General features: G+C 44.1%; 1 protein-coding gene across 9 annotated transcripts in view; it reads left to right on the top strand.

Moving 5' to 3' along the window:
• Fhod3 (formin homology 2 domain containing 3) overlaps positions 1 to 25,717 on the top strand; it is a 400,629-nt gene that overhangs the window by 254,017 nt on the left and 120,895 nt on the right. For all 9 annotated transcript variants that reach the window (XM_034518100.2, XM_034518098.2, XM_076912886.1 and 6 more), the window contains exons 7-10: positions 1,190 to 1,301; positions 6,538 to 6,632; positions 13,671 to 13,814; positions 20,253 to 20,494. In XM_034518100.2, the coding sequence (XP_034373991.1) occupies positions 1,190 to 1,301; positions 6,538 to 6,632; positions 13,671 to 13,814; positions 20,253 to 20,494 (593 nt within the window). The remainder of the gene's footprint in view (positions 1 to 1,189; positions 1,302 to 6,537; positions 6,633 to 13,670; positions 13,815 to 20,252; positions 20,495 to 25,717) is intronic.

Below are 25,717 nucleotides of genomic sequence, written 5' to 3'. Positions count from 1 at the left end.
CTGCCTGGGTCTTCTCACCTTCTCTGTCCTGTCTACTCCCCAGACACTGAGTGTGGGCACATGCCTCACAGAGTCCCTGGGTCACCCTCTTGATGCGGAGCAAATAAAGAAGCAGAAGCTGGTTTTTGACAATATGAGGGCTTATGGTGGGAGAAATGGCACATTGTTTAACCTGACATTGACTGATAGATCAGCCCAGCTAGCAGACACCTCTAAGTCCACTGTGCTTCAAAGGTAGTTCTTGGCCTTGGAGAAAAATATGCAATTGAGTCCCTTTCTACTTAGAAGAATACCTATGGGTTTGAGAAGTGATATTTGGCTTGGTCTTCTGAGGTACATCATTTGAACAGACTCCAGGAAGTAGGCATGTGAGGGATATGTGTGTGTGTGTGTGTGTGTGTGTGTGTGTGTTTCTTGAGGAAGAGATTCTTGGAAGTAAATAGAATAAAGGGCAGGGAGGTTTTGAGGAAGAGATTGTGGCATCACCAGGGAGGTGGGGAAACTGACCCAACACCCCTCAGGACTGAAGGAGCTGAAGTTAGGAAGGCATGCTAGCGTCCATTGAGTGAGTTGCTCATGGCTTCTCTGAGGGTGAGTTCTACTGTGGGAAAGAAAGATTCTGAGCTGGCAAATTTTGAGCTCCTCACAAATGCTGAGCTGTGAGTCCAGGATCTGTGAGTTCCAAGGCCCCAGGCAGCCTGCTATGCCTGGTTTTAAGTACTGGGGAGTTGGCTTGGGTTCTTGCTTATCCAAGCTTGCTAGCACTTGTGGCCTAGAACAAGTCATTTGACATGTTGTGCCTGCTTCCTCACTGGAAAAATAAAAAACTGTGACTGTTGTCATTGGGATTAAATGAAGTCCCCAGCTCAGCATGTACTGTCTTACATTGTTGCAAGCTGAATATGAATTCTGGGGTCAAATGCCTTGGGTTTGAATTTCTGTTTCCACTGATCACTAGTGGCGTGATCATGCACAGTGTGCTTGCTCTTCACAGCTGAGGAGCGCTAATCCCTGTCTGCTGAGGTATCTAATAAAGGGTAAATGAGGAACTAGTGATGCAATCTGGTGATCCCTGAGAGGAGCTCCAGGTTTGCTGGATCATTGGGTGCTGGCTGTGCGTGATGGGGATAATGCATTCAAGTGGGCGGGGCTGCCTATGCTTCTGGGTGATGTTTTGTCTTTTCTCCAGTTCCGCCTGGTGGTGAAGACAGCTCTGAAGCTTCTGCTGGTCTTCGTGGAGTATTCTGAGTCCAATGCACCACTTCTCATTCAGGCTGTTTCTGCTGTTGACACCAAAAGAGGTGAGAAGTTTCTGCTCTGGGGCACCAAGATCCCATTGTCTTAGACAGGGAAGCTTCCCATCTTCTAGTGAGTTATTGGAAGCATCCTGTGTGGATACATCTCCGTGAAGAATCTAGAGTTGTAGCTATAGAGATTATGGCTGGCATAGGACATGACAATGAAGAAAATGCACATGTGGATTTAGCCAGGACATGTCAGACTATTGTCTTTTGCCTCTGCCACTGAAACCACCCAGAGCACCTATTCTCTCCATCCAATTCAAGGCATCTCATATCCCATCTTCTCTTCTTTTCCCTGTGTCACACTGATCCTAGATACTCCTTGAACATGCTGCCCTCCTTCCCTCTGCCCATGCAGTGGCTAACTCAGGGGTCTCAGCATTTCCTGACCTGCTATAACCCACCACTCTGAAGGACAATTCTTGGTCATTCCATCTAACCCTATCAGCATGTCCCTAGTGCCTACAGCATGAAAACATCCCTTCTGAGTAAGGAACCACCTGCCATCTCCCTCTTGCTCTGCAACATCTTTTCCTATCTCACGAGTTCACAGAGCTCCTAAACAACCTTTCTCTCTGCTATGTTGTCATCTGTTGACTTGAGTATACCCCACTCGTAGGCGTGTCTCTGTCTCCCATCTTACTGTTTCAGTGCTCAGCTGTCCTGAGCAGATAGGCATGCTACACACAGGTAGAAAAGAGTGGAGTGGCCTACACCACATATAATCTCAGCACTGAGGAGACTGAAGCAGGAGCACCATAAGTTTGAAGTTAGTCTAGGCTGTCTTAGGGTGTTACTTCTGTGAACAGACACCATGACCAAGGCAACTCTTCTAAGGACAACATTTCATTGGGGTTGGTTTACAGGTTCAGAGATTCAGTCCATTATCATTAAGGTGGGAACATGGCAGCAGCCTGGCAGAATACTTGCTTCCAGGCAACTAGGATGAGAGTCTTAAAGACCATACCCCACAGTAGCACACCTACTCCAACAAGTCCACACCTACTTCAACATGGCCACATCTTCTGATAGTGCCACTCCCTGGGCCGACCATATACAAACCATCACAGCTACCTAGAAAGAGCATGTCTTGAGAAGAAAAAAGAGAAGAAAGTGGAGGCTGTAGCTGTATTAGTGTGGACCATGCTGTGGTCTGTAGTGGCATGAGTGAAGCCTTTAGCTGACATGCTGGGTGCCTGTTTCATCTCTTGCTCATTTTCCTCCCTAAGAGGACCTGGTTGCCTTCATTACCCTACCAACAAATACTCAAGTAAGAAAAATTTGAATAGCATTTTTTTTTTTCAGTCAGAAAACCTGGTCTACAGATGATCCTAAATCAACAGGCAGTTGATATCAACAGGCAGTTGATACACAACACATTGGTATATTCCTCCCCAGGTCGTGTGCACTTATGGACAAACCAACCTACGTGTGGCTCTTAGGACAAAGAGAGCTCTAGGTTGCACTCTTCATTCCAACTGGTTATGTCTGGCCCAACATTGCTCAAGATTCCTTTCTGATGCCCATTCAGAATGTGAAAAACAGTAGCTTCCTGGTTTCTTTGAAGGAAACCTGAGTTAACAAAAGCCACCCAGGACTATGAACTGGGCACCTACACTTTTGCTCTGAATGCACAGGCAGATGCCAGGCCTGGCATGGTCAGTCCAGCCTGGAAGCAACTCCTGGTCTCTCTGAAGGAGTACATAAAGATGGCAGAGCCTGAGGCAGGGTCAGAGGCTGGAGTCTGGAAGATGGGTCCCAGACCACACCCACTTTCACTCTACTGTGGTTGCCATCTGCTACCAGATAGGAACTATGAACAGATTATAAAGCCAACTAACAGTCCTGAATAAGGACAACCAGTGGCTAAGAAACTATGTTTGACTTCCTCAGAACCAGGTTGTTAGAAGCTGAAGCAAATGGTGGGTATTTGAGAACATGGTGATTCCCTTGACTTATCCTTGCTAGATGTGATGTCACTAGCTCTGGAGTTACTTTAGGACAATAAGTGGGCTTTTGTTAGCCTCTCTTAAATGTTGGGCAACTCAAGGGCGCTTGCTGTGTGACTATGATACAGGGATATCCTTCTCATGGCTTTGAGGTTTTCCTTTGGCCTTGCTCAGTAGGGCCTTCTAGCATTTATCTCTGGAGTCTACTGCATCCAGGGTGTGTTGTGGAGTGGGACTAACCCTCAGATGAACTTAGGGCTTTGTTTCCCACATCCAAGCTTCATTCCACAGTCCCAGCCTGAGGCCTCTGCTATCCTGAGTCTGTCCAACAAGACAAAATGATGGCCATCTTTTCTCAATTAGTAAAAAAAAAAAAAAATCCCATAGATTGTTTTCTCAGCTTGGTAAATCTTGCCTATAAAATTTCTTCAACTTTTGGCAAGGGCCATCATCTGCCAGCCACTAAACACGAAGAGCTGCAAACAAAGGCATATCACTAGTGAAAAGCTCAGAGAAATCATGTGTGGCTCAATAGCATGCCCCTCCATGGACATGTGTGGTCTTGGCTGTGATTTCTGTAATGCACACATATAACGTCATTTGGTTTACTGCTAGTAAAGTTGTCCTAGGATTCTGTGATGGAATTAAACATACAAATGTGTCATGGAGTTCTGCAGAGAGCAACATGAATTCCAGGTGTTTCCAGCAGCAGGTTTTAGAGCAGTCTCCAGCTTCCTCTCAACTGGGCTGGAGCACAGCCTATGTGCCAGGGATGACTGAAGGGGAGCTGAGCGTGTCCACATGGGCACATGTGCAGAGAACCCATAAATTCTGCTCCACAGGGAAGCTTCAGACTCATTTCTTGGCAGGAATGACAGGCATGAGAAATTGGGGACAGTTGTCTCTCTATTTTTTTTTTTTTAAATAGGAAAATCTCAGAATTGAGGATTCAGCAAATAAAACTAACAAAATAAATTAAAGACCCTCAAAAAATTATTATCAACTAAAGCAGTTCAAGAACAGGTTCCCTTAGTGGCTTTATGTTTATAAAGCATGCACAGCCACCTATAAGTTCACAAGAAGGGCTCATTCTGTAACATGAGCCTAGAGTTGGCTACTTAGAGAGCCTAGAAAGAAAGCAAAGTCCTTCATCAGGACTCAGTAGTGTAGCTCAGTGGCAGAGTGCCTGGCTGCTATGCTGAGGCCCTGAGTCCAATCCTCAATACTGCAAAACATACTAACAAAAAGTGCATTGTAGGTAGTAATTAATATATATGAATATGTGAACATTTTAAATGCCTCATTTGGTCTAGTCTGCTATACTTTTACTTTGGGGGCTAGTATAAAACAGTGTGTGTGGTGTGTGTGGTATGTGTGTATTGTGTGTGTGTTGTGTGTGTGTGTGGTGTGTGTGTTGTGTTGTGTGTGTGTGTGTGTGTGTGCACATGTGTATAAGAGTGAGGTTCTTTCCTTCTCTCTGGGCTACCTGACTCTGTTGGTTGGATTTGCCTTCCCTAGGCCTTAAAAGTCATGTTGGATTCAAAGTAAACAATGAGGAAGTAGTTCTGAGACCAGAAACACCAGAAAAATTAGAAGCTATTGGCTTCAGCGTTTTCTTCCAGACACAATGCTTCAGTGAATTCTCCCTGGCATGGTTCTTTCTTTAGCTATCTGTTAGGAACTCTATAGTCCTTGAGATTGGTGCCCCATTAGAAACACAAGCAGGTACTTCCTGAACTCCTTGGGACCGTGAGACCAAGGTTAGCTAGCTGTCTTTGTTGGTTGCTTGAAGAACGATACCCTGGTGCTTACTGCAAAGGAGTTTGATGATAAATATCAGGAGACAGTTCAGTAGGTAGTAGGAAGGAGAGCATGTCTGTGTGTTCAGAGTTTAAAAAGGCAGGTGGGAGATCACTGGTTCTAACTGGCTGGATAAATCAGCTAAAGGATGAGACCAGGGTCACTCACTGGGAGAGATGTCATATCTGTGTGTGAGATTAATCTCTGTGTCATGTCTTATAAGAAGCCTACTCTCCAGTCCTTCTGACCTCTTTCTTTCTCAACAGTGCATCTTCCCTCTCACTCTTGTAAAACTGTTCCGTCTTCACATCCTAAATGCTCTCTCAGAAATCATTACTCTTCTCAGGCATTTTACTGACCCTGTGCTTTATCCCAAGTGCTATATACCCAAGTGCGGAGATGAACAGGAGTGATACCGACCCTGCCTTTGGGAAATGTTTATCTCAAGGCCAAGATCAGCTCTGTCACAACCCAGCCAAGGACCAACCTTTGGAAACTGCTGCATTTAGGCTCTTTTCGAATTTACTTTATCAAGCAAAAAAAAAAAAAAAAAAAACAAGTAATATCATTTTGAGATAATTTATAGAGGAATCACACAGAGAAAGGTTCGAATTCCAGCCCACCAGCCCAAGGGTAAACCAGGGCTTCCATCACTCCTAATATTTATCTCAGGCATGGAATTGTGACAAAGATTGTTTCCTCCTTTGTGACCTTCCACTTGACTTGGTGGTCTTGAATGTGAAATGTTTACTATCTCTCTTTTAGAGGCTGGAGAGACCACCAGCTCATGAACCTTCCGTAGCTGGGCTCACTTGGAGAGGAACCTTTTGTCCCAAGTTTTTCACAGCCATCCCCACTGCATCTCCCTTGCTGTCATTATAGCCTTAGCTATAAATATTCCTACTACTTCTAAGATGCTGGCTCTCTGCTGGTGTCTGTATTTGAGCTTTCATCTAGCTACGTAATTAGATTCTAAACCCACTGAGGGTAGTTATCTACCAGTCTCTGTACCTGGCTGATGCCCAGACAATATCTGTACCCTGATGGAGTAGAGACAGAATTCTTTTGCCCTAGATGTTTACTAGAAAGCTGTGCCGCTGTTATTGCTTGGAACCAATAGAGTAAATAAAGTCTCCACACCTTGTTCAGTGTGTTCTGGTGAACTTTCAGCAAGTACTTATGAAAGCTTTTCCCAGTCAGTGAAAGTCTGCCTCCCCCCAAAAATGTGTACATGAACAGAATTTAAAATTATATAACTAATGTAAAGTAAATGGTTATAGGTACTAATAATGAACATGAGACAGGATAGTACATTGATTGGAGGATTGGAGGATGGCATGAGCTTATAGGTGTGTCCACACTTACACATGCAGTGACTAAAAGACAGTCTCCATCCCAGGGCAGGAATCCCTGGTGAAGTTTTAGTGTGATTGGAATAATGTGCGTCATTGAATTACTGTCCCTAATGATCTTTGCTTTACTCGTAGGTGTCAAACCCTGGTCCAACATCATGGAAATCTTGGAGGAAAAAGATGGAGTGGACACGGAGCTACTGGTTTATGCAATGACTCTAGTGAACAAGGTTGGTTAATGTGTGTTCTAGATTGTGCCCTCACCGTCAAAAAAAAAAAAAAATAGGGGTTGAAGCCTTAAACTCCAGTACATGTGAAGCTGGTCTTTGCTAATGTAACTCAGTCATCAGGACAAACTTTAATCAGATATGACTGATGCTATAATAAGAGGAAAAGAGGGGTCAGGGGAAGACAGTGTGAACAAAGCCAGGGAAACAGCCATGTGAAAACAGAGGTAGAGGTTAAGATAGGGCATATGTGGGCCAGCAAGGACCAAAGCTGGCTAACAACCAGCTAGCCAATGAAGGATCACTCTGTGAAGCTGGTATAGACAAGCCCCACTGACACCTTAATTTCAGATCGTAAGGTTCTGACTTGTTAAGACACCTAGCTCTTGGGTAGCTAGTTACAGCAGCTGTGGAGATGTAAATTGTTTCTCACGAGCTTGGTGGCCGGAAGGCAATGGCAGGAATAAGAGGAAGACATTCCATACCAAGGCTCACCATAATGACCTTCCCCCTTTAGAATTAGCACCTTGACTTGGAAGAAATGGTTCACAAGTCAGAAAGACACAAGGTTTCTTGCTTGTTGAGTTCTGAGCCCTGGGCAGAGGTGCAGACCCTGGAGACAGATCCCATCTTTTGTATGTTGTCAGGACCTCACATCTGTGCTCTTGTTCATTCTATCATATCCCTCTCTGGTCATCATCTTGTAGGACAGTTGCAGTCTCTTGATGTTGTCCTCAGAAGTCCATGGTGAGCTTGAACAGGCTGTCTTGGTCCTAATGTCCCTTTATTTAGATTGTCACACTCTACATCCCAACATCATTGTCACCTACCCTAAGGATTGTCTTTAGACTGTTGACTGTGAGTCTACAGGAGAAACTACAATGATGGGGAGAAAGGCCTTGGAAGGTTCCAGAATCCTTTGCTGGAATATAACTGGAGACTTGCTTCTCTTAATGAAGTGAAGACATATTTGTGTTGACCAAACAGTGTCTCCTCTATGTAGTCCTGGCTAGAACTCAATGTGTAGAGCAGGCTGTCCTTGAACTCACAGTGATGCTCCTGCCTCTGTTTCCTGAGTGTTAAGATGACAGGTGTGAGCCATAACACCTGCTTATTACATTTGCACTCTTCTTCCTCCTCCCTTCCTTCTCCTCCTTCTCTTCTTCTTTCTCTTCCTCCTCCTCTTTCTCCTTCTTCTCCTCCCCCTCTTCCTCATCCTTTTCTTCCTCCTCTTCCTCCTCTAGATTTATTTATTCTTTTATTCTTGAATATATATATATATATATATATATATATATATATATATATATATATACACATACATACATACATATATATATTTGTGAGCAGGTACCCTCAAAGTCCAGAAGGGGGTAGCATATCCCTGCAGCTGGATATAAGCAGTTGTAAGCAACCTGATGGGGGTGCTGGGAACTGAACTTGGGTCCTCTGGAAGATCAGCAAGGGCTGAACAATCTCTCTAGCCCCCTTGCATTTGTTTTGTTGTTTTTCTTTGCATTGTTCTTTCCTTTTAAGATTTATTTTTCTTTTATGGAAGTTTTTTCTGCCTGTATGTCTGTCTGTTCAGCATATGCATTCCTGATGCCCACAGAGACTAGAAAAGTTGTTTCCTGGCACTGGATTCACAGCCGTCTGTGAGCTGCCATGTAGGTACTGAGAATTGAACCCAGGTGCTCTAGTTGAGCAGGCAGTGCTCTAAACTGTATGACATCTCTCCAACCCTGATATTTACTTTTTAAATTAAGTATTTGCTGCTAAGTTCAAGGATAATTGTTAGTTATGACAGGAAACAGTCATGTTTTGGATGGATAATCATAGGACCCTGCTTTATTTTTAAGCTGGTACATCAGTTTACCTTGCCATGTGATTTGAAGCATGTTTTTGAAGATGAAGCTTATCTCTCTGCTGTCCTTTTCAAGTCAATAACATTGCTCTGTAGAACAAAATATGAGCAGTCTATCTTGCTCATTGTTGTATGCTGCGACTTTATCTTTCTCATCAGCAGAGACTATGCCCACTTTCAGTACTACAGCAGCAGCAGCAGCAGCAGCAGCAGCAACATGTGGTATTCTGTGGCCAGCCACTGGCAAAGCTCACACTCTGCTGGACATGGTGTGGCACAGACCAGAGACTCCTCTCTTGCTCCTCCTTCTCTGGCCATCCTGCTCTCTACAAAAGGACAGTTCTCACCTTACAAGGAATAAGAGATTATTCTAGAGCCAAATTTGAGTGACCGTGTTTAGCCTAAACACAGATTTAGATGAATTCTCATTGCATGTTCCAAGGTGGAAAGAGCCTCATAAAATTTTATAGTTTTTCAAACAAAGTCATCAATCAAGGCAAGTTTAAAGTATATTGATGGGAATATCAGAGAGGTGCTTACATATCAGAGAGACGGTTACAGTCAGGTGGGGGGGAGGGTTTCTAAAGTTCTCAGATGTTGTCTGAAGACACTGTTAGCTTTTGAGTTGGTGGAAGTTAGGGGTGTGTTAATAGATTTTTGTCTATTAGCTTTTGTCTATTAGTCTGTCTATTAGTTCTGAGACAGAAGTAGGCAAAGAATGGATGCCTGGGGAAGCTAAAGCTAGCCAAGGTAGGGTAATCAGCCTCTAGACTTGTAACATTTCAACCCCTCCAGATCACTACAGTTCTAATAAGCCCATCAGTTCATGCTGACACAGCTTCCCCCCCCCCTCCCCCAGGAACTCTTAACATACCTTATCCATGTCTGTCCAGACTAGTTTTTACTATCAATTTGACACACTCTAAGAGTCACCTGGGAATAGGAAACCTCAAATGAAACATTCCTCGATCAAATTGGCTGTGATCATGTCTGTGAGGGAATAGTCTTGATGTGTCATTGATATGGAGGGCCCAGCCCACTGTGAACAACACCATCCCTAGCCAATTGGATCTAGGCTATGGACCCAAAAAACACTGAACATGAGTCAGAGAACAGCCTAGCAAACAGGATTCCTTTGTGGTTTCTGCTTCATTTTCTGCCTGGGTTCCTGTCCCAGATTTCCCCAGTGATTGACCTGGAGGTGTAATGGCCCCACATAGGGCCATTCAGCCCCTAAGTTGCTTTTGGTCATTGTTTTATCTCAGCATCAGAAAAGCAAGCTAGGACATTTCTTTACAAACAAGAAGGTCCTGGGAGAGGTCATTCCAGATACGACTGTTCCTGGAAAAGTCCGCAGACCACTGCCACACAGAGTTCATTTTGCTTTATTGAATTACAGTCACGTTTATGGCCCCAATGAGTCAGATGCACCAAGCTACCAAACAGAGTAGCAAACTGAAATGTTAATGTAAGTCTGGGGGGTGGGAGAGGAAATGCATATTCCGAACTCTGAGAAATTATATTGCAAGTTGGTTGGTTCTAACCAGAATCAATTTCAACAAAATAAATTGTGGCATAATAACATGGAATTTAAAAACTGATATTTCCTTGATAAAACAAAGGCAGCAAACCCTAGCCTGCCTCAGGTTCGAGACCAGTGTGTGTGTGTGTGTGTGGGGGGGGGTGTTTTGTTTTGGTTTTGGTTTTTTTGTTTTGTTTTTGTTTTTGTTTTTTCCCAGAGACATCAAGCAAACCCTCTACCTTTCCACATTCCTACCCATGTCTTGGAAAGAATTGAGGGAAAGAAGATGCTAAAATGAACCTGTACCCTCCTCTGCCATATTGAAATTCTCCTGGGTAGAGCCCCTTGCTTGGAATGGGATCCATGTACTGGTCGCCTCAGAATGAGATGAGGTGGATAGGGAGGGTTAGGGTAGGACTCCAAGAAGCTCTGGGAAGAGCTACTGCTTCATTGGGGCCTTGGTATAGTTAATCACATGGGATTCAGGCTAAGTAGATGACTGGTTTTTAAGCATTTGGTTTTATTGCTTAAACCAACATTAAACATTAAAATGGATCTTTCCCTTCAGCTACGTAGCACATTCTTTTATAGACATAACCACCCCTTCTCCAAATCCTTCAACAGCCACTGATCTTCTATATACTGCTACAATCCTGTCTTTTCGGGGTCAAATGGAAGCTTGTAGGATGTAACCCTTCAGGGCTGGCTTCCTTCTCTCTGAAAAACTTGTGTAACTCAAGTGTGTTACTGTGTGTGTTAATAACTCGCCCCCCCCCCTTTTGGGGGTGTATATGATTGCACTGCACATGTACCTCATATAGTCACTCATATATATTTTAAGGGAAACTAGAGATCTCTAACTTATCTCTTTGTCCATGGAAGGAGTTGAGGGTAATGGCTCTTGACTTCCACAGGTGACACTGAGGGCAGGTGACATTGGGAACACGAGCTTTATCACACTGGTTTTATCCTACATGATGGTTTTACCCTCAGGTTATCTCTGAAAACCTAAGGAGAAACAAATTTTCTTGAAGACCAAGTTTGGTCTCTAATGAATGCCAGTAAAGAATTGTTAGTGACGGATCCTGGCAAGACAAAGTCTGAAAGAAAACAGAGGTGAGGAACGCCAGATGTAAGGCAGCTGTGGGGCGTCTACAGCCTTAGGAAACTCTTGCCGACGGGACCTTCTGGCAGTGCCATGGTCTGTGCCAGATGTAGGTGTTCTAACAATGAGCATGTCGATGGAACTGGGAGACACCCAGGTGGGAATGAGGTGGAGGTAGCTGAGCATATTAGAGCAACAGTCTGGAAAAGGTGACCGTGTGTCTGGAATATGGGACCTTTCTGCACAGGGGGAAATGCCACAATCCTACTGCAGCCTGCATGAATACTGGAGGGCCACAGGCTCAGCTCAAACTGAAGCTTTTCATGGTGGAACTAAAAATGGTTACTGGCAACTTCAGTTTGGGGTCTTTTACTAGGCAAAGGCCTTCACGTCTGTTTATTGTAGAGAGCCGGCTCTTCAGTTATGTAACAACTGACCCTGGGCAACAGGGGAGTTAGCTATAGAGTTTTCCCTTAGTCCCTTTGGTTTTTATGTAAAAAAAGAATCTGTATGGCTGGGGAGACGGCTCCATCAGTAATGTGCCTGCCACGAGGGCAGGAGGACTTGAGTGGGTTCCCTTCCATCCACATAGAGCCAGGCTGTTGATGGTGAGAGAAGTGGATCCCTGAAGCCCATTGGCCAGCTGGCCTAGCTGAGTTAGTGAGCCTCAAGCTCAGTGAGCAAGCCTATCTCAAAGGTTAAGGTGGGAAGACATTGAGGAAAGCATCGGACCCAAAATTCCCAGGCCTACGTAGACACACACACACAGACAGACACATACACACACACACACACACACACACACACACACACACACACACACTCACTGTTGACTCTAGTTATGGGAGCTGGGTGAGTAAAGAAGGAAGAAGAGTGTGTAGGGAGAGAGTGGATTCAAGGAGATTGGAGAGTCTTTGAGTTGAGGGCGGCCCCACACCTCTGTGGAGAAGGTTTTAAGTCCAACTAGCCTGCCTTCCTCCAGTTGCCTCCTCAGTAGTCAGTAGGCATTTTGAGTGTGCCCTGTTATCCTCCATGCTCCTGCCCAGCTTCACCACCCCCTCTTTGACCTTTACTAAATGTTAGAGCTTTTATAGAACCCAAAGAGTGAGATTGTGGTGGTAATAAAGTCTGTGAGGGCATGCCGGGTAGGGAGGGTATGGTGCTGGTGTAATGGTGGCAGCGTCTTAGTTATTGATACTTCTCAGCTAAAGCTCAGTTGACTGCCTCTATGGCAGGCACAGGGTATACTGCCACATCTGTCCAAATGTGTGATTGCCTCTTGTAGCTTCCAAGTCATGACCTCTTATGAGGTGTCCTTTTGGGGTCTCCTGATCCCAACCAGCATAAAAAGCTAAAGGTCATTATTTAGCATATAAACAAAACCATTCTTTTTTACTGTTGAATCAAGTTGTCAGAGAGACTGAGGTTGTGAGGTGATCCCTATGCAAGGGTGGGTCCATGACAACATGGCGAGCTAACATGTTGAAAATAAATGTGAAATATAAGTGGTCTTCTTAGAAATACAAAGGCAGTGGAATTAATAGGGACTTAGAACAATATCTGGCAGTCCAGGCTGGAATAACCTTTGTGGAATGAAGGAGCGTGTGGAGACTGAGCTGGGGCTCAGAGTGGGTCTTCACTCCAGGCTTCAGTAGTTTCTGGTCATTCCTGAGCCGCCATCCTCCTCACATGTAACATGAGGAGCTAGCAGTAACTCCCAAGGCTCCTTCTGTCCTGAGCAGGACATGGCTGCGATAGCATCCTCCCTTTAGGAGACGTAGAACACAGAGCAAAGTCTGGTTATCCTAGCCCAGTTAACTTGTCTTCTTGGCTCTTGGTAGATGCTTTGAAATTTCTTGCTTCACGAAGTTTCAAGAACTAAAGAGAGGTTTTGCTGAACTTTAATGGAAGAGAATCATTAAATTGAAATTCTCACTACTATATTGATTCTAACAGGAATTTTAAATCTAGCAGTATATTAAATTTCCACTGGCATATGACAGATCCCACAAGCTTAGCTTCTTGGAGCAATGCACATTTATCATCTCAGAGTTCCCAAGGGGTAGGAGTCCAGACAAGTCCTTACTGGATTGTCTACTCAGAGGCTCACAAGGCTGCAATCAAGCTGCTGACCAGGATGGACTCTGGCAGCCTTTTGTGGATGTCTGCTAAATTCTTTTCTATACAGTACTTCAATTTCTTGTGTCTTGCTCTTTCTTCCAAACCAGTCTGAGCTTAGGGGGGGACCTATGCCCTCTTTTAAAGGAATTACCCACTATGTAAGACTATATGCTTTTCCCCAGCTATCCTAATCATGAGTGTAATAACTCACCCACAGGAGTATGTAGCCCTCACTAGATTGCAGGGGCTCCTACAGCACTGTACCTCAGGGGCAAGAGTCCTGAGTTCATGCTGCTCCCACTCAGGAGATTTCCTCATTGAATGAATTTGTCTTGTGCCATGTTCTATTGTGGGTTTTAACTGAGGCCACCAGCTACCACATTAACATGTCTTCATTGCCTTGTGACATTCCTGGTTCTTCTCTTGTAGACACTGGCAGGATTGCCAGATCAAGACACCTTCTATGATGTAGTAGACTGCCTGGAGGAGCTGGGTATCGCCGCTGTGTCCCAAAGGCACTTGAACAAGAAGGGAACGGACCTGGACTTGCTGGAGCAGTTTAATATCTATGAGGTAACAGAATGTTCTATTTCTAAGTCATTCACAGCATCAACAGAGGTCAAAGGGTGAATCATATATCCTCCAGACCAGGGTTTTAAGTGTGGTAAAGGGGCTCTCACACCATGGGGGAAATTTCTAGAAATGTAAGCTTTTGTTTGGGTCCTACCCAGATCTCCTGAGTCAGAAACTCTTAAGAATAGGGCTAGCAGCCTTGTCCCCACAAGCCTTCCAGGACACCCCAATATGTGGCTTAAGAACCTTGGACACAGAAGAAGCTGAGAGCTGTTCTGTACTAAAGAACATGTACTATGTTGTTCCCATGGAAGCAAAGCTCTCAGGATTGCTCCGTGGTGGGGCTAGCCTACTCCTCATCTCATGGTCTGCCTATGGTAGGCTTTCACATGGCCCCAGTCTCTGTCGCTGCCTTTGGTGGTTCAACTACACTCACCTTCCTGTTTCCTGGATGTGGAAACTGGGTCACTTGAGGAGCCTTTACCTTCTTCTCCTCTTTCCTCAGCCTTCTTTTTCTTTATTCTCCCGCTGGCTGGCAAACTCTCTGAAGTGTCATCTCCATGAGGCCTTGTTGGCAAGGGGCTTCTCTTACTTGTTCCCAGTCCCCCACTGTTCAAAAGCAAATGTTTCTGGTATCCATGCCTCTGTCTAGAAGTTCTCATGACAATCCTGTCTGTCTGTCAGTTTGAGCAACCCTAAATTCTATGTTCCATGCCTCTTTTGAAAGCAAGGGCTCAGCACAGCAGCCTAAAGTTTCTTAAGTGCTTGGATGACTGTCTCCTGAAAACATCACACATGTGTATGATAGTACTGCCAGAGGTGGGGCTCAGGAAGGGCATGGTTTATTCTGATGCCCAAGTTATAACTCAGGGTGACAACCAAATATTTTAGGTAGCAGACAGAGTCTGGGTCCTCATTCCTATCTGAAAGTTAATGCACTTTTAGAAAACATTTGCTGTCCTACGCAGCCAACTTTAAATATGTGCAAGAAAAGCAAGAAGAATCTACACACAGAGCCAATACTTTCCTCAAAAAGACTTTGAATTTCTCAAGTGCCCGCAGAGATCTTGCATAGACTTCTAGGGTGCTTCCTACTGGGGCAGAATGTCTGGTGGCCACATGTCTTAGGCTTTCTGGGATAGGCCTAGTTTTGTGTAATTTAATTCCATTTTAGAAAGGTGATTTGATCCATGTTTAATTAAATTTACTGAAAATTTATAGTCACATGTGATTTTTTTCAAATATATAAATGGCCAAGATAAAAAAAATCTTTTGTTAGATCATATGTGTTAGCTTTTGGTTCTAAAATTGTTCTTTCCGTAAGGAGAGATATCTTAAGGCTGGAGACTTCAGGCTGAGAAATAGCTGTTATTTTTAGAACTTGTTAACAAATGATTCTCCTTTCCTGAGAGCTTTCCATTCAATAGAATATATATGCATGCATGTAATGTATATAATATACATTATATATTGATATGTATGTATATCAGTTATCTCCTGATGTGTAACAAACACACCATAATCGACAGGCATAAAACAAAAGCCACTGATCTTTGTTCCTAGAATCAGGAATTTGGCTCGGCTTAACTAAAATATTTTTATTTGGTTCAGCTACCTGGTAGCCTTACTGTGTCTGGAAGGTCCCACTCAGCCTTGATCATCTGGCTTAATTTGTCTAGGCTACACATGATCCCCACTTCTTCACTGGACAACAGCATTTGTGAAAAGCAAGACTAGCACAAACACTGCCAGGCTTGGTGTTTACTGATGGCATATTGAGCAAAGCAAGTCATGTGGCCAAGCCTAGCCTCAGTGTAGGGAATGCTGCGGATAAGGAAGCAAGGCGTGAGCGCCTATAGCACGCGTTGTGGCCACAGCCTGCTATCACAGCCTCTTGTCACAGCACCGACATGCACCTCACCTAACATCTGAGCTGAATTGTGTAGGTGTGAGATAGCAGTTTGAAAAGGGTCACATGTGTCACTAAGACAGCTGCCTGTCATGGGTCACAGCCACATAATGATAACAACTCAGAGAAATGGTACTGGTTTTGAGCTCCATTAAAAAATGTTTGAATTGCTCAAAGCAAGTTTCACAACTAAGCCTAGGTGGGAGGGGATGACACAAGGCGGTATGTAAGTCACTAGAGACCTAATACTATACAGCCATCAGTGTATCTCATGGGTGGAGATGTGTTTAGCTTGCACAGGCCCAGTGTCCTCTCCCTAGAACTTTCCACCAAAAATTAATATTTGGTCATATTAAGAAGTTATGTTAAGTGGGACAATAATATAGTAGTTATGGTTTTAGCAATCTTTTTAGGAATATATATTAAAATATTTACAGATGACAACGATATAATCTTAGATATATCTTTGAAAAATTGGTCATGGGCTAGAGGGCACAAGGGGAGATGTAAACGAGGAATATTGACTCTGTGTTGGCAACTGGTACACTGATGTGGGTGATTCACGTGTCACACCATTTGTTCTCAACCCTGTCTCTTGTGTCTGAAATTTCCACAGTAAAGGAAATTTAAAATACTATGCAAAAACTAGCATTGAAACCATCCACCTCTGGGTATTGATTAAAAAGAACTAGAATCAAAGGTATCAGAGGTTTTATAGCAATTGTGCATATTCACTATATCCCCTGTTCTTGCTCCTGCTTACAACAGGAGCTTATATACAGTCCAGGCCTTGTGCTCAGAATACTCCTGCCTCAGCTCCCAAGTTGCTGGGACTATAGGTTGTACCACCACACCTGACTGTACCACCACCACCACCACCACCACCACCACCTCCCTTTCCTCCTCCTCATCTTCCTCCTCTTCCTCCTTCTCCTCACCCTCTTCTTCTTCCTCTTTTCTTTTCCCTTCCTCCTTTGCCCAGTGTTTTGTCATGTATCTGAATTTGAGAAATTCCCTTAGTGACTTGCATATCACAGCATTGCCTGAGTAGCTTCCTCAGATTCTTTTCTTTACGTAAACTTTCTGGTCATCTCCCCTTTCCTTGACACAGGGCAACAAAAGTGACCCCTGTACACTCTGCTTCTCAGGAAGAGACTGTGAGTGGAATGTCACTTGATCTTTGAAACTTTGAGGTTAGATGAAGAATTAGAAATATCTGAACTGTGCTTTAGACACTCTCACATCGCTGCAAATGTGTGCTTAATAAGAAACAGGGAACACTTAGGTCAAGGGGAGTTCAGATGGTCTAAGAGCGTTCTGTCAGAAATGGGGGAAAATAGACTAGAAACACTCAGAAACTCTGCCACTGATTTGGGGCTGTCATTCTCAAGCTTGCCCACACAGTGCCACTTAGAGTTTTAAAGCTGAGATGACAACTGTGACTTGTCACACATGGACCTTCCAGACAGGGTTCCTAAGAATGGGAATTTCCAGTGAGATCTTGCAAGGACGAGCCTTAGATGAACTCATCAGGTCTTGCTCTTTTAACACTGTGTCTGAGAGTGAAATGTAGGGGAATGGAATGGCCAAAAATTTCAAATCACTTTCATACATCTGAGTACTCATTATAAAAATATATCTTTCACTTAAAAAGGTCACACTAAATCCATCCTATTTAAAAGTTGTGGTTGGAAGAAATAGGGGGTGAAGGGTGAAGGTAGATGACCTGTTGTTCATCAGCTGAGTGTTTTTGGCACTGCTAGAATCCCCTGAACTTTGATAAGAGTGGCTGAACATAGGTGTGAAAATGTCAGACCATTGCTTTTGCAGAAATCTGTTTTCCTGTCCTGGAGATGTGAAACCATACAACATTCCCAGATCTCTATCAGCCCTTTATTCCTTCATTCTCTCTCTGGGCAGGATCAAGTTGTAAATATCTTCAAAACAAGGAAACTTACACATTTGGGTGCGCACGTGGGACCATGTGCCCCACAGTGGCTCAGTCTAACAAGCTGCTGGGCTTAGTTGAGCCTGGTCCAGTTGAGCTGCCGGTTGCCTAACCTAGTGGTTCTGTGTAATGGAAGAGTATGGGAGCTTCCTGACTCCATCTGTGTTTGGGTCAGAGGAGGGCATTCCCTGCTTGAGTACCATTCACAGAGACACTCCCCACCCTTGATATCCTCACAAGTACAGTTATTCTCACCAAGGGACCAGAGAGTATGTGACTTGCTGCTGGTCACATCTAATTCATTAGTGGCAGAGCCGACTGCACACAAAGGTCTGCTTAACACCAAGGGAAATGGTCTTTTTGCTGTCTATATTTACAGACAATGTACATAAAAACCAAACTACATATGACATGATATGTTATGCAGATGTGCAAAGCCCATGGTGGGAAAGAGCAGAAAAAGCTGAGAAGCCAAGCTTGCTGCCGGAGTAAGGCGAAGCAAGTAAGACACTGCAGAATCAAATGGAACAGAAAGCCTTAGAGCAGCAGCTCTCAACCTGTGGCTCATGACCTCTTTGGGGGTCAAATGAGCCTTTCATGGGGCTTGCCTAAGACCATCAAAAAACACGGACATTTACATTATTACTTATAACACCAAAATTATAGTAATAAAGAAGCAACGAAAATACTTTATGGTTGGGGATCAGCACAACATGAGGAACTGTATTAAAGGACTACGGCCTTAGGAAGGCTGAGACCACTGCTTAGAGAGAGCATCATTTAGCCTGGAGCACGATCAGAGCTGGATATGCAAGGTCTCTGCAGAAGGAGTCACACCGACCTTTGTAAAGTAACCTTTGATCAAAGGAAGGCAGAGAAGAACATGGGGCCAAATGGCCCATGCTTTGCCTATAAAAGTGGCAAAAGTGTGAGTCTATTCTCTGTACAAATATGTATCACTTTTTAAGAAAAAAATTATTGAAAAACATTTTAGAGATGCTTTGTATATGGCTACCTAAGGTATTTGAACTCAAGTTCTCAGGCTTAGTGCAAAGTGTCTTCACTGAGCCATCTCACCAGGCCTAGAGAATCAATCTCTCTCTCTCTCTCTCTCTCTCTCTCTCTCTCTCTCTCTCTCTTTCTCTCCCCTCCCCCCCTCTCTCTCTCTTTCTCTCCCCTCCCCCTCCCCGTCCCCCTCCCCGTCCCCCTCTCCCTCTCCCTCTCCCTCTCCCTCTCCCTCTCCCTCTCCCTCTCCCTCTCCCTCTCCCTCTCCCTCTCCCTCTCCCTCTCCCTCTCTCTCTTTGTGTGTGTGTGTGTGTGTGTGTGTGTGTGTGTGTGTGTGTGTGTGTGTTTGGAAACAAGGTCTCTCTTTGTAGCCATGGCTGTCCTAGAACTTACCATGTAGACCAGGCTAGCCTCAACCTCACAGATACCCACCTATTGGGTAAGGTAAGATATCTGCCTATCGGGTAAGGATATTTTTAAAAAGCATTTCCATCACATGTCTTTGTTGCAGTATGTGCAAGCTCCACTCCGGGCACTGAAGGTTGCCGAGGAGCACAGCTGTTGTCAAGTAGGCTTCTGGAATGATACAGTACATACTGCCCTAGAAAGCCTTTCAGAAAGACTAGCAAGGAAACCAGCCCCTGTTTTTCTGGAGTCTGTAGCTCTCACCTGAGCTGTCTCCCTCTGAGCGCCCTCTTTGGGAAAGTCAGCTCAGGAATGATCAGGTGTGGAATCCAGGAAGACTCAGGAAAGCCTCTGCCTCCTGGGATGGAGACGAGCCAAGGCAGGACAGGAAATGATGGCCAGGCAAGTGTAAGTGTGGGTATGAGGTCTGTATAAGTGCTATGGTTTGCATAGGAAGTGTCTTCCAGAGGTTCAATTAGATCCAGTCACTGAGAGCTGGTCTAGTCTGTAAAACGAGGGAAAATTTAAACCACTGATGGACACATTATTTGGTTGTAGTGTTAAGTGATAGTAACAAGGAAGAAGAGTCTATGTGAAAGAAGTAGGCCCCTGGGGAGGCTTTTTAAGACAGAAATCTTCTCTGTGTCACTATCTACATCCTGGCTACCATGGAGTAAGCAGCTTGACTCTCTTTTTCCTAAATGTCCTGTAGCAGGTATTTGGTTCACTGATTCCTGGATGTCAGGGTGTGAGCAGCTTTCTTCTACCATGGTCTTCCACTGTAACGTCACTGTCTTTCTATAGAACCAAACATGCCCAGACCATTTAACACCACGAGCCCAAACAAACCTTTCCTTTTTAAGTTGACTTTCTCAGAGATTGTGTCATGGTGATGGAAATCTGACATTTAGATTTTTGACAATTTCATGTATTTGGTCCATAGAATTGACCAGACACTGTGCAATCACAGATTGGGCTTGACTACTGCACACATGTGAGGGGCATTTTGAGATGGAGCAGAGGCCTGCAATGTAGGGAAATAAACAAATGAAAGCAGTTTTAGATCCACTTAGAGATGACATACAGTCATAATCAAGGCCTGAGGAAAGCTATCATATATACTCTGCTTTAGTATATCATAAAGTATATCATATATACTCTGCTCTTCCAGGTGGCCCTCAGGCATGAAGATGGTGATGAGACAGCCGAACCACTCCCCAGTGGGCACCGAGACAGGAGGAGGGCCAGCATGTGTTCTGGTGGCACAGTGGGTGAGCAACAGGGCCTTGACCGCAGAAGGAGCCGTAGACACTCAATCCAGAATATCAAGAGCCCACTGTCAGCTCCCACCAGCCCCTGCTCCCAGTCGGTTCCTGCCTTCAAACCCAGCCAAGTTCGAGACCTCTGTGAAAAGTAAGCCTAACCCTAGTGGTGGAAAGAGGAAGAAAGAGAAAGATCATGTGTACTGACCACAGTTTCCCTCCCCACTAGATGGTGGGGCCTTGCTTCTTGCCTTTCTACCACTAAACCATAAGTCCCTCAGGGAGCTTCCATTTAAGCTACTTCTGATGGCAAGCATAGACTTGACCATACTTAACCCATCTAGTATTTTACAAAATAGCAAAATCTAAGCCCAAAGCCATGGCCTAGAAGTGAAGGGTATGCACACAGAAATGCAGGGCTGGAGCTCTTGAGGTAATGTAGCCATGCACAGATTGGTTTTAGATATGTAGAATAAACGTGTAAATGTAAAGACATCTCTTTATATTCAGCACATTCTCATTTCAGCATTTACTCACTCAATATGTTTATTGAATGTCCATTATAGGTCTGGACCATTCAAAGGTATAAAGATACATATACATAAACATATACATATACACAGCAAATCTATGATGATCTTTATTAACCTGTATCTGAGCTGGGGGAAAGAGAATAAGGTAGGGAGAAAGAAAAAGAGGGACCCATAGACATATGAGAAATTATTATGGATTCAAAAAAGGAAGCATGACAGTACCTGGGGGAGCCTGGAATAATTCTGGGGAAAACAACAGAAGGATGGCCCAGCTTTTCAGGCCCTGAGACAGCTGCTCCAAGTGGATGCTGTCTAGTCGTTGGAATAATAGGCCACAGAGGTACCCTATTCATTTGATGCTGAGGTCAGATGCAAGGCATGTTCATATCACTATCAAGGGCTCCACCATTCTCTCTCATCCTGGAAATATGTGTAGGAATCAAGTTTAGCCTACCTGGCAGCATGGTGAAGGAAAAAATAACTCAGATACATTGGACAGCCTGTAGAAAGTCAATCATCAAGAGTGAGTGGGTTCTTCCCATGCTGCATTGCAGAGAGACTAGCCCACCATCTCCATCACAGAGTTGTAGCCCAAGCAGTGTGGTGCTCATGGAGTTGCATGGCCATACACCGGGCCACACTTCTGTCTGTCTGTTAACCAGGAAGCAGGAGGAGGACCTGGTTTGAGAGGCATGTGCAGCATGCATGGTCCCTTTCTATGTCATGGCCCCAGAGGTCCAGTTTCTGAGTTTGTATGACCAGCTTTGCTCTAGTGAAAGTCCCAAACATCTAAATAGATTAAAGTTAGGAAGATTTACCGTGAGCATTACATTTGGTGACCCGGGACCTTGAAGAAACTCATCCAGAACTGAAGCACAGCCCACCTGAAGCGATTACCTAGTACTGACCCTAGCTAGAAGTTTGGGACATTGACTCAGAGGAGGCTGAGGAAAATGTACACAGTAACTGAAAACCATGTATTTAAACCAGTGGAGATGCTTAAGGCAGGCGCGGGCTAGTCTTGTCGGCCTCACTGGTTCTTCACTCTGATTCACGCTGTGCTTGTTTCTGGCCTTGTTCTTCCTCTTCTGCTTTTCAAGGGTTCTTGTATTGTGTGTTTGAGTGGCTGCATCTTCTGGTAAGTTGGCAAGGATGGCAGTAGTGCAGGGGATGGTCTTGGGAGCAGCTCCTAGTCTCCAGGTTCTAGGCTCAGCAGGAATTGAGGTAGGGAGAGGACACAGAGATACCACTCTGAGCGATGCTTGTTTTGTTCTTTCCAAGAAGTATGCATATTTGATTATGCTGATGTTATGGCTTAATATAAATTTAGTAGCATTTGGGAAAAGTTTGTAGAGATTAGAGGACATCAAAGAGAGCTGGGGTGTCACTCAGTTCTTGACTGCACATGTGGGGCCCTGAGTTTGATCCTTAGCACTGCAAAGTAGGAAATGAATATAAATTAAAAGTATGAACTTGAAAAGAAAAGACATTGGTCACTCTTGTAACTTTGAAATAACTTTGTCCATAAAGCCTGTTGGAGGGAATCTGGGGCGGCAGACAATGGTGGAATTTTCCTCAAAGCGAGGGTACAAAGCAGGAAAAGATGATGAGAAAGAAAATGGGAGCCGGGCGGTGATGGCGCACGCCTTTAATCCCAGCACTTGGGAGGCAGAGGCAGGCGGATTTCTGGGTTCAAGGCCAGCCTGGTCTACAGAGTGAGTTCCAGGACAGCCAGGGATATACAGAGAAACCCTGTCTCAAAACAACAACAACAACAACAAAAACAGAAAATGGGAAATAGTCTTTGTGTTTCCCAGAGGCACCTGCCCAAATGCCCATGATCTGTGCATTCAAAATAATACTTCAGAATCAAGCAGCCTATTTGTCAAGCTGCCCTGGAGGCCCGGGTAGCAAGGCTGTGAATCATTGGACATAGTTGATTCTTGTCTGTAGTAAGGTTTCTGTTGATGCCACATAGGAGGGCTCAGAGGGTGGGCTTTATCCTCTGTGATACAAGTGATGCCAGCACATCGGAAAAGACAGGAGAACTGTGAGAGGTCGGGAGGAGATTCCTGGTGTTGGAAATGTGTGTGGATCTCTCTGCTCACGTCATTTGAGTTTAGTTCTCATAAAGACCATCTTGAACAGGGTGGGACAAGTACCAGACAGCAGGTATGGTGGGCTTTGCAATGGATGCAGGATGTATGTAAGGGATGGGCTGAACTATGAGTTAAACTCAGTTCTTGGCTATCAGTGTTCAGAGCTACTTCCCTTCTAGCCCCTCCAATTCCATTGTCCAATTGCATTGGACAAGACTTACCCTTCAGACTCTTTAGAAAAAGAATTGGTCCTCATATGGGCATGTCTTCACCGAGGAAAATATAAATATTCAAGAAGAATTAAAAAAGACTCCACATCAAACTTCCTTACAGACATAAGCCTGTCAGATTATTGCTATCATTTTACTAATGATAGTGTGACCCTGAACTCATATTATTATGCTATGGCTTCTACACTGGCCATTGGCCAAATAAGGTAGACTTTATTGATCATTGTTCAATTGTTTATTGTTACCTGAGACTTTCTTTTAAATGTAATGTGTATACCATAGCAAATTTCATCTCTGTATTTTATTTTTGCAGATTTGATTATAAGCAAAAAGATCAAAGCATGTTTACTTACTACTGAGAAAATTATTTGGGGTCATCTAATTAGCAGAAATGAGCAAAACCCCCAAACCTCAACAGTGTATCTCATTCAAATTGCTACCATTCAAATAGTCATTCAAAGGACTAAAACTTTCTTGACGTTCGTCTAGCCTCAAGCAGGAACCCAGTGGAGTACATGTATAGGCTTGGGCTCTTTCTTTCATGGGCCCCTATTGTACCCACATATTTCCTGCTTGTTATCACAGTCTCTGGCCTTAATTCACCTAGCCAAACATGCCCCTGTTCAACCAGCTGCTTGCTCTCAACACACAACAGGTCTCCTTCTGTTCTGTCTTCCAGTGTTTCTGGTAGGAAACGCTGCACAGGACCTTGTGTGCAACTCCGATCCCCATCCTGTTGAATTGCACACAACATTCCACTCTCCAGAGGTAATTTTGAAACTCACTAAGTCAACTGATGCTTGCACAGGCCCATCTAGCACTCAGTCACGTGTGTATTTTCAGAACACGGAAGAGAGCCTGGCAGGTTGTGCACGATGACAGCTGGCTGGGGAATGGAAGATCTAGACTTATGCCACGTGTACCAAAGGGCAGAGATGACGGGCTGTCATGTAAATCTTAGATGTCAGGAAATACTGATATCCCATGCTTTTCCCCCTACAGCCATTATAAATGCAAAATATATACTATGTCAAGGCTCTTTAAAATAGACATTAGGCCAAATTGAGCTCACTGGTTGTATTTTACCAACTATCGTTCTCAGGAGCCAGCTAATTTTAGAGAACCTGGGAGGAAATGGGGTGAAATTGCCAATGAGGAAGATGTGAGAAAGGACAGGGAAACCACCACACCACATAGGGAGACTGGGGAATCTTATATTGGGGTTAGAACAAGAAGGTAAAGGGAGCTGTGAAGTGCCTCAGTTGGAGGGCAGCTTGCCTAGCATGCACAAGCCCTGAGCTGTATCCCTGGTACCATATAAGCCAGATGTGATGGCACATACTTATAGCTCTGGCACTCAGGTAATGGAGGCAGGAAGATTGAAAGTTCAAGGTCATCCTGAGCTACATAAGCAAAGTTTGTCCAAAAGCAAGTTTGAGGACAGCTTAGGGTATATGAGACTCTGGAAGGAAAATCCCATGAAGAGATTAAGAATATCTTGTTGATCACAAATTCCTATGATACAGGTGAAGTTGGAGAAGGGTAGGTGATAAGCTGAGGTAGGGTGTACAGAGCTTGGTGGAGGGAAAGGGGCTAATGACACAATTCGGGGGTGATGGGGGAGTTAGGGAGGTCACAGCAAGATAAGCTCAGTTCTAGTGATCCGCAAGGAAGTAGTTCTCAACTAGAAATGGCTTTACCACTCAAGGGACACCTGGCTATCTTTTTGGTTATCACTACTGAAAGAGTCTAGGAATGCTGTCCTGTTATGCACAGGACACTCCTCACTGAAGGATTAGCTCTTCTGGAGTATGTGAGGGCTACATCAGGAACCACGCCTTAGTAGGCGCAAGTAATTGGCTGGAGTTTTCGATTCCTTCTTGGAATGCTTCCAGGATTGGGACTGGACAGGGTAGTCAAGGTAGCTTGTTATTTATTTATTTATTTATTTATTTATTTATTTATTTAAAGAAGAATATGGGACCTGTGTACCTGCCTTAAATGTTCACAAACTTTGGAGCAAAATTAACTTGATTCAGAAAATATGAATCTGTTAAAAATTCAGGTCTGTACATTTTATTCCTGGTATAAAGGGTTCATTGGCATTTTACAGCTATTGTAGAGACAGCATATTTTAGCAAGAATGGATTTGTGGAATGTCTTAACCCTGGTAACTCTGGCTTATGTAAGTTTTATAGCAGAACCCTTTTTCTAGTGTTTGGTTTTTTTTATCTCTTTTAGCAAATTTTCACTCTTCAGATTCTCAGCAAGTAAGACTTAATTCAGTTAGGGACAGGCTTGACTAAAAGGAATGAATCAATCAGCAAGCAAACGCAGCCAGTTCTAATCAGCTTCGAGTCTATCACATTCCAAAAAATTGACATCTTGGAATGTGACACCTTCATGAAAAAAATTGGCAAGGCAGCAATATACTTACATAACGGAGGTGTGCTGGTCTGGGGCCAGGCCTCATGACCCTGTTCTGGGATAGGAGCTCAGGCTCATATAACCA

This window comes from Arvicanthis niloticus, chromosome 14, assembly GCF_011762505.2.
Source record: "Arvicanthis niloticus isolate mArvNil1 chromosome 14, mArvNil1.pat.X, whole genome shotgun sequence".
Classification (NCBI taxonomy): Eukaryota; Metazoa; Chordata; class Mammalia; order Rodentia; family Muridae; genus Arvicanthis; species Arvicanthis niloticus.
The sequence above is the reverse complement of the archived record's forward strand: the minus strand, read 5'-3'. Positions and strand labels throughout refer to the sequence as shown.